Source organism: Acanthisitta chloris, unplaced genomic scaffold, assembly GCF_000695815.1.
Source record: "Acanthisitta chloris isolate BGI_N310 unplaced genomic scaffold, ASM69581v1 scaffold1697, whole genome shotgun sequence".
In the NCBI taxonomy this organism is placed as follows: domain Eukaryota; kingdom Metazoa; phylum Chordata; class Aves; order Passeriformes; family Acanthisittidae; genus Acanthisitta; species Acanthisitta chloris.
Genome location: NW_008681832.1, coordinates 2,031 through 10,835, shown reverse-complemented (window position 1 = coordinate 10,835; position 8,805 = coordinate 2,031). Strand labels below are relative to the sequence as shown.

Genomic DNA, 8,805 nt, shown 5'->3' with positions numbered 1-8,805 from the left:
TTCCTGATCCTGACATTAGTCATTGTTGGATACTGCTGTGTCCCACCCAGAGGCAGGTATATGTGGGCAAGTGGAAGAAGTGACTGAATTTCTTTCAAACCTTAAAGCTCCTCTAGGCTCCACATGGTGTGGACATTTTGCCATTTCATAAAAATTCTTCCCTAAAACCCTATTGCATTTCCTGCTGTGCCATGTCACCTTTCATCTCATCATCTGTTCTTTACACCCAAACATGTCCCAAGGACTGGAGTGCTGCTGAGGAGGCAGCAAACAGTCCTGGACATTCCTAAACTATATTCTCTTCCTTAATCTTTGTTTCTGCCCCAAATCATCAGCCTACCTCCCTTTCTTTCAGACGATCACTGCCGTGTGGTGCTGCAACCATCCAACATGGGGAACGGTTACATCAATGCTAGCTACGTGGATGTAGGTAGCAAGGAACTGCTGTCTGTGAGAGGGTAGGAAAGGTGCCTGGTTGTGCTGGGTGAGGACGGTCCTGCCCACATGGGTGGCCCTGAGGTCTGGCCCTTGCTGTCCTCAAGTACTGGCAAGGTCTTGGGATGTCACTTTCCTTGCATCCTGTCTGAGCTGCCTGGACTGCTCTGGGTTTGTGTGCAATTCTCATCTCTAATAAAAAGGGAGCTGTGTGAGGGGACAGGAGCAGAGATGCACCCCCTGGATACCCACACTCTGTGCTGGCCTGGAGTGGTGCTGTGGGACACACTGTGCTGAGGGCTCTGGTGCCTGTGGAAATGGATCCTTTGCTTCATTTAACCCACATGATCAGAGCTGTATGAATCTCTTTTCTACAGAGCTACCGGAGTCCACGGTTCTTCATTGCAGCTCAAGGTAGGTGCTCCCAGACCTCACCCTCAGAAGATACCAGTTGCCCCCCTGAGCAGTCTGGAAAATAGGGAACTGGAAGAGCAGACTAGGAGTTGTGAATGGCTCAGTCCGAGGCCCTGTATATCCAGTATCTCTGTCCTGGACAGTGTTTACAGCCTCTTCAGGACATGGAAGGCAGCAGCTGGAGCTGGTGTTTGCACAGTCCAGTCTGAGGACATAGTCCTTCCACCCACAAGCCTGGTTTGATCACTTTAGCAGCTGGCATGGCAAGGACAATCGTGGAAATGTTTGACATGTCTGCACTCAGCGCACTCAGATATGGTCTTCTTCCAGCAGCGTAAAGCCAGGATGGGTTAGTCTGCTCTGTGCAGCATGCAATTAGGAGGTCTCAGGCTCCCTGTAGAGTGTAGAAATGCTTTTCAGGAAGTAGGACCAAAAATGTAGGAGTAGTTCATGGTCACCTTGAGGGTCTGGACGGGAAAGCCCCTGAAGCAGTAGAGAATGATGCATCCTGGGCTTACCTACTCTCCTTCCTCCTTGTCCCAATTTCTAACATGGTGATGAAGCTGATGTGCCCAGCACCCCTGCCAGGTGCTACTGTGCCCTTAGCTGTGCCTGTCTCTGGGCTGAGGAAATCCTGGCAACACCTGAGTTGTTCCTGGAAGCTTCCACAGCTTGGAGACTAACACAGAGCTCTCTCCTTCCTTCCCAAGGCCCCTTGGCTGAGACGGTGGTGGATTTCTGGCAGATGATCTGGCAGGAGAAGACCTCAGTCATTGTGATGCTGACAGGCTTAGTGGAACAGAACAAGGTAGAGAAACCATCTCAGCCCATATTCAGCTTCTGCATCACCACAGCCTTCCTCACTTGCTTTGCTGTGCTCCCAGTGCAGTTCTCTGAGGGCAGAGAGCAGCTCCACACCACTGCTGGCTTGTAGTGCTCCTCTCTTGAGCTGGTTCTCAGTGGTCTCACTGCTGTTGACAGATCAAGTGCGAGCAGTATTGGCCAGAGCAGGAGCAGGTCTACGGGGACTTTACTGTGACACTCAACAACAGCAGGACTACCACAGGCCTTGTCACACGCATCTTCTGCCTGCAGAAGGTAAGCTTGGCGTGTAGCTGAGGTGGGAATGCAGGATGCTTTTGGGTTTCAGCACCTGGTGGGAGATGTTAGCCAAGAAGACTGTGGAGAGCCCTACCTGGTGTCCAGCATGAGAAGGTCAGCATTTCTATCATGGGATGCCATGCCAGGGCAGCAGCCCCAGGTTTCTGTGCCAGGAAAAGGCAATTGTTCAGCTTCAGTGGTCACCCTAGCTGAGTCTGGACTGATGATGCACAGGGGCAGATTGTGGATACTTGAGCACTTGGATGAGTTGATTACAAAGCATATTAAAAGCAGTTAAAGGGTATAAAATAGCATCTCAGTACATCCAGGATGATGAGATGGGTGCCCGCAGCTCACATGGACCAATATGCAGAGGGTCCACCCTGAGGCTCCTTGGTCACTTGCAGCTCCTAAACACCTGAACAGATAGTTTACAGTGTAGGATAACCCACATAATAACCTTTCTCAAGATGGGTACTTCTGCTGAAATTACACCTCAGATAAAATGCAGAAGCTGAGGGAGCTGCAGGGAGAAGAAAACAGGTACAATACAAAGAAGTCGGAGTTGTGCATATTCTAGTCTTTTCTTGTCTTGCCCAGAGCAAAATGTAGCTGAAAGATAAAGCTCCAAGAGCGCCTGATGATAAGACATCAGTTCATTAGTTCAGGCCAAGTGAATGTGATGTTTAGGGAAAAATACGTGACGGGCTGGTAAGAAAATTGACTACATTCACATTAGTGTAATACCAGCCTTCAAGAATACCTTTTTTTGGAAAGCCAAGGCTTTCCAATGACTATGGAAACATTCTAAACTGTGTTTTTTATATTTTTTTTCACAATTTTCCTCTGGGGAACAAGCTGAATTCTCTGCTCTGCGTTCATTGTTCACCGCATGGAGAAGCAGAGAAAAAAGTTTATTCTGTGGCTGTGTGATGAGTGAATCTGCCCTTTGTAGTTTGAGGAGCTACAGTAGAGCAGTCATTGTGGTGTGGGTGTGTGTTGGTGCTCATCTGAAGTGCTTTTCTCCACTGCTCCCTACTTGTTGGCATGTATTCACTTCACACAAGTTTTCTGGTTAGTCCCTAGTCCCTATTGCCAGCCATGCCTCTCTCTTTGCAGGCAGGCTGTGCTCTCCCAAGAGTGGTGGAGCAGTTTCACTACCTGCGGTGGCCAGACCATGGAGTCCCCAGAAATCCTTCCCAGCTCTTGTGCTTAGTGGAGGTGGTGAACAAAAGGGTGTTGGAAGCACCTGCTGGACCCATGCTGGTGCACTGCAGGTACTGGGCTGGGAGTGCTTGGGTGCTGGGGCATAGCTGACAAGGGCAGCATTGACACCCAGTTTTCTGTGTCTTCAGTGCAGGGATTGGCCGCACAGGTACCTTCATTGCCCTGGATTACCTCTTGAAGATGGGGAAGGCTGAGGGGAAGGTGGATGTGTTTCACTGTGTGCAGCAGCTGCGGGAGCAGCGGGTCGGCATGGTGCAGACCAAGGTGAGGAGTTACCTGCCCCCTGCACACCTTGGGCTGCAGATCTGCTTCCCACCCTTCCCGCGGATGTGGCACGCAGAGCCACACTGGCCATGCCATTCACGGTCTAGTCACAGGGACTGGAGTTGCCAGGTAATGGAGACTGCAGGATCTTGTTTTCAATGCTGTGACTAAACCTAGTCAGGATCCATGTTCCCCTGAGACCCTCTGAGATGCCAGCAGCATTCATATGCACCAGTAACCCTGCTATAGAAGGGTTGTCTTGTAGACAAGGATCATGAATGAGAATCTACTTTTCTTCAGGCTTTCAGGCTGTCTGCCCTCATGGCATCTCCTGGGCAGCAGCGTCCTGGCGTAGAGACTATGTCCCCATGCTCTGCTCAGTGCTGGGTCCCTTTGGAAAAGACTAGTTTGGGCTGGACCAGCCAGCTGCTTGTACAAGGACTAACTAGTCCACAGGTATCTGTGTTTCCTTCCCTGGAGCAGGGGTCTGGTCTGAGAGGGAGTGTTAAACCACAGTAAGATGGTCTTGTCTGGGTTGCTGGAGTTGCTGGCTGTTTCCAAAACAGAGCTGCCTGCACTGAGAGGTGTCTGGCCTCAGGGCTCCACAGCAGGAAGGTGAAGGATGAACTGGGCTCATTCCTGGCACAGACTGATGCCAATGAGGGTCTGGAGTTCAAGGATTCCTCATGAAACTGCTCTAGATGGTGCAGCTGACCTGTGTCCTCATGCAGGAGCAGTACACCTTTCTGTACGAGGCGCTGCTCGAAGGCTTGCTCTGTGGCAACACCGGGGTCCCAGTGGAGAGCATCGCCACCCTTGTCCACTCCCTTCAAAAAGCGGAGACCTCAAGGCACAATAGTGTCCTGGAAAAGGAGTTCAAGGTACCACCAGGATTTAGTGCACTGGTGCTGTGGAGACTGGTCTATGATGCCACTGTCCCCTGCCACCACAGCTCCCCTCCCCAGCTGTGGGATGGAGATGGGGGAGTATTTCTCTGGAGTGGCTGAAGGAGGGGCATAGCTGACAGGTAGGACTTACTTGGCTGAATCATCTCCACAGGCCCTGCAGAAGTTTTCTGAGTTGTTCCAGCTCCTGCCATGCCGAGAAGCAGAGAAACCCAGCAACAAACCCAAGAACCGCAAGCCAGGAATCCTGCCAGGTAAAGATGTCAGGGCTGGGCAGTTCCTTGCTTTAAAACCCAGTACCTGATAGCAGTATACAGGGAATTATGCTGTCCTGCTTCTTCCCTCCCCAGCAGCACGCCACTGGCAGGTTGTGTTCAAAGGCCAGTCATCATTTTCTGGTTGATAATAAATACACATTGGACTGGTCCCTGATTCCTTTCTGGGCTTGATGGAGGCAGGTGTTCATGGGGTACACCAGGGATAAACAAGTCCCTGATCTAATCTTTCCCAGTGGATAAGTCCAAATGAGCTTTCAGGGAATCATGAGGAGAGTGAACCACCTGTGCTTCTAGCCATGGTGTTTTGGACATCCCCTGTCAGGGTGCCCTAAGCTGTCATGGTCATGAGGCTGGTGGTGCCTGCTCATCCATGACTCTCCAGCCCATGCTGCAGGGAGCCACGCTGACCACACCACTTGCAGGGAAAGCCCTCTGCCTCTGTGTAGGGGGAGGAAGACCCATCACTTCTCTCTCTGCCCTTTGCCTCTGCAGCGGATTCCTGCCGGCCCATCCTGATGTCCTCTCTGAATGCAGACGCCTCGCCAGGTTACATCAATGCCGTGTTTGCCAGCGTAAGGCTCCAGCCCCAGCGGAGGGTGGGAGCTGCTGAGAGCAGCAGAGATGCCCCGCACACCCCTGCTCAAGGCAAGGGTAGAGCATGCCACCCTAGTCTGAAGTGTCCCAGCCCTTGGGCTTCTTAGCAGTGACTGCTGGCCCTGCTGCCAGGAGATGGCCCCCGTGATCAGCTGAGCCCTGCCTGCACGGGCAGCTCAGCAGGCTGCCGCACAGCTGCTGGTCACTGCCCACTGGGAGCTGAGCCCGGGGGCGAAGGCGTGGCAGGGCACAAACCTGAGCTGTTCTGAGCAGGGCTGGGGTGGCCTGTGTCTCCTCCATCTCTGCAGGGAGGCAAGGGAGCCATTCCTAGTGTTGCAAGGGCTTTTGGGGAGTGGATTGTGTGACTTTTCCACCTGCTTACACCGCGGCGTGTTTTGCAGACGTACACCGAGGAGGACAGACTCATCATAACCCAGCTGCCTTTCCCCACCACACTGGTGGATTTCTGGGCTCTGGTCTGGGATTACACCTGCACATCAGTGGTTGTACTGAACCAACTCCAGGAGCTGGACAAGGTCAGCAGCCCAAGAGCAGCCCTCCCCTCTCCTGATTCCCTGAGGGGCCAAGAAGTGTGATTTCTACCTTTGACCCTGCATGGCTCTTAGCATGGGAGCCTGCAAGCTTGTGGGCTCTACCTGCAAGAACCTTAAGGACAGTCCCAGCACTATGGCACTACAGCAATGGTCTGTCCTCAGCCTTACACCAGGGAGCATCCCTCAGGTTATGCTTACTCCTGCCCAGGTGTCCTCTCTGCAGGAGTGTCATTTTTCTGTCAGCAGCACTGCATTAGGTCCCCAGCAAACATCTGGCACAGCCATGTGTACGTGGCTTATGGGCAAGGGCCTGGTGTGAGCCCTCCCATGCGAGGTGCCAAGCCCTGCCACACATGCAGGTTGGGGAATGTGTGTGATCATGCATGTGTCTTCCTCTCCCTCAGACATATGTGGACTTCTGGCCCACCCAGGGCGAAGATGATTATGGCCGTTTCCATGTCCAGCTGATCTCAGAGGAGCCTGGAGCTGGATTCATGGCCTGGACACTTGCCCTCACCAACAGACAGCAGGTGGGTTCTTTGCTCAGAGATGACAAAGTGCTTTGAGAATAGCCTTTACACAAGCTGGGAGCACCAGCTAGGCTCCAATGTCAACGAGCTTAGATTTGGGGTCAAAGTCAGCTAGAGAAGGAGGAGGCCACACTGGGCAGAGAGATCTGGTGGAGTCCTGGAATGTCACTGGCCAGAGCAGGGTCTTTCTCCTTGGGAGAGAGGTTAACCCAAGAAGACAAGGCTGCAGGCAGAGGTACCTTTGCATGCATTTCCAGCTTGGAGGACAGCACCTATGGATGGAGTTTGTGCATCTCAGTGGTTCATGGAAGGGGACAGCTATTGCTGCTACTGGACTAGTGTCAGTTTAAGCTGCACCTGGTGCTCAGCTCTTCCTTTATTCTCTGTCCATGTGTCAGTCTCAGAGCACAATGAGAAAGGTAAAGTTTGGGGCTGGGCTACCCCACTGTGGAGCTGCTCTCTTGATCCAGTGTGCATGGCTGAGCCAGGACTGACATGCACTGTCTCTTCACTCCATGTAGTCGATGGGTTTCTTCTCTGCCCAACCCACTGTCTCTGTTCCCCACTAGCCCAAGAAGTCTGCACTGGAAGTCCAGTTATGGCAGCTGAAGGACTGGCCCATGCAGCAGCGTCTTCCCCCACACCCTGCCACCATCATCAGCTTGCTGGGGAAAGTAGAGACACACCATCGGCAGAGCCAAGATAAACATATCCTTGTCAGCTGCTGGTGAGTGATGTCTCTTGGAGGAGCAGCCATGGCACAGAACTGACTCAGCCTAGGCTGTGTCAGTGAACTTGGGCCACAACTCCATCTTGGGTGGATGAATGGACGTGAATTCAGCTGTGTTCAGGGAGTAAGGCTTCCCTGTGGAGCCTGACTGTGTGCAGGATCTGTGGACAAGATCATCCTGAGAGCCTCCGTGTCTAGTGGGACACCCTTGAGGCTCAGCCCTGTCAGGTGATCCCAGAGCTAGTGACTCTCTCCTTGCTCTCCTCTGCAGGGATGGAGCCAGCCGGAGCGGGATCTTCTGTGCTGCTAGTTTCCTGTGTGAGCAGATCCAAAGCGAGGGGATGGTGGATGTATCCCAGGCTGTGAGGACACTGAAGAGGCGGCGGAGACAGCTCATCAAAGATGTGGTAGGTTCAGACTTCAAACCCAGCTGGGATGGCAACACCAAGCCAAGTCGCATCCTGACCTGTCCCTGCCCTAGCCCCCCTGTGCTTAGATCATCCTGTGGCCAGCAGGGGTAGATGAGACCTCTGAAAGCCTCTGCCACTGGGACATACCTACTCAATCGGGAGCAGGTTCTGTAGAACAAAACAGGCACCAAAGCATCCTGCATGATGAGTGGCCCCTTTCTGGTCCACCTGGCCTGTTCGGCAGCAGGCTGCACTGGTAGGTGCTCAGGTGCCTGTCCTGCACTCACTTCACCACCTCGTCTGAGAACTAGGGAACATCATAGGGTTAGCAACCCAGATGGGAGTGAGCAGCAGCCACTTTGTTCCGTGGAGATTGGCTCTTCTCCCAGGACCAGCTGGCTCCAGCGCTGGGGTAGCCCATCCTTCCAGCTAAGGGAGCACATACCTGTGATTCCTCAGCAGGGGAAGCTGGGCTCCCACTGCAAGGAAAGTGGGCTGTACCTGTGTTTGGCTTGCTCAGGAAGCTGTTGGAAACCAAGTCTGACATTCTACTGCAGCTGTTGGTGTACCAGATTCTCATGTTCATCCTTGTTTCCACAGGAGCAGTATGGGCTCTGCTACGAACTAGCTCTCAGTTATTTGAATTCATTTGAAACCTATGGAAATTTCAAGTAGAGGCATGACCACAGCCCATCTCTGGACAGGACTTTGACTCTCTTAACAGCCCTTCATCAGTAACAGTGGAAACCAGGTGAAATGCAAGGGGTGTGCACAGCCCCAAGTTGCTTTACTGCCCTGAAAAGCCACACCAAGGCAGATGGAGAGCACAGGCTGGACTGTCGTCAAATTGTGGTCAGGCTTCAAAGTGGGAACCTTTGCCCAGCATTTGCCCAGGAGTTTAGCTGGAATCACAGACTCAGTATGCAGACCAGGGCAGAGGCATCAGGATTTGACCTATACTTCCTTGCCAGGAATGAAGAGAATCCCATCCAGGCTCCCTTGTCCCTTCAGGCAGCCACAGAAAAAGTGAGGTAGCTCCATGAACACACACACTGTGTTTTGCCAGGGAAGCATCAAGCTACTGGAAGACCCACAGTGCTCAGGAGCACAGGCTATCTGTTCTGCTTTTGAAGAAGCACGATGCCCAAGGCCAACAAGAGCCAAGAGAGGGACAATCCACAGTCCTGAGGGCTAAACTGGTCCTTCCAACCCCAAATGACTCCTCCCATCTTCCTGGTGCTGACCTAAGTGCTACAGCCCTGACAGCTCTAGAGAGGCTCCCTCTTCAGCTGTCTGACTCCACCATGGCAAACCCAGGTTATAGTGGCTCAACTTGGATATCCTGGATGTGGTTCCAGCAGAG

At 52.8% G+C, this 8,805-nt stretch overlaps 1 protein-coding gene across 1 annotated transcript; it reads left to right on the top strand.

Moving 5' to 3' along the window:
• The first annotated feature begins 390 nt into the window (after positions 1-390).
• Positions 391-8,117, top strand: LOC103805575 (receptor-type tyrosine-protein phosphatase T-like). Its single transcript, XM_009078229.1, has 14 exons — positions 391-426; positions 813-849; positions 1,560-1,657; positions 1,831-1,947; positions 3,070-3,227; positions 3,306-3,441; positions 4,173-4,322; positions 4,501-4,600; positions 5,117-5,196; positions 5,620-5,754; positions 6,177-6,302; positions 6,872-7,029; positions 7,304-7,439; positions 8,043-8,117. Exons 1-14 carry the CDS (start codon positions 391-393, stop codon positions 8,115-8,117), a joined length of 1,542 nt encoding a protein of 513 aa, XP_009076477.1.
• The last annotated feature ends 688 nt before the right edge of the window (positions 8,118-8,805 follow it).

Excerpts from the sequence above, each read along its gene's own strand:
- LOC103805575 (XM_009078229.1), top strand. The coding sequence starts at position 391 with ATGGGGAACGGTTACATCAATGCTAGCTACGTGGAT. Across the intron at positions 1,658-1,830 it reads GCTTAGTGGAACAGAACAAG|ATCAAGTGCGAGCAGTATTG; the intron begins GTAGAGAAACCA and ends TGCTGTTGACAG. Across the intron at positions 1,948-3,069 it reads GCATCTTCTGCCTGCAGAAG|GCAGGCTGTGCTCTCCCAAG; the intron begins GTAAGCTTGGCG and ends CTCTCTTTGCAG.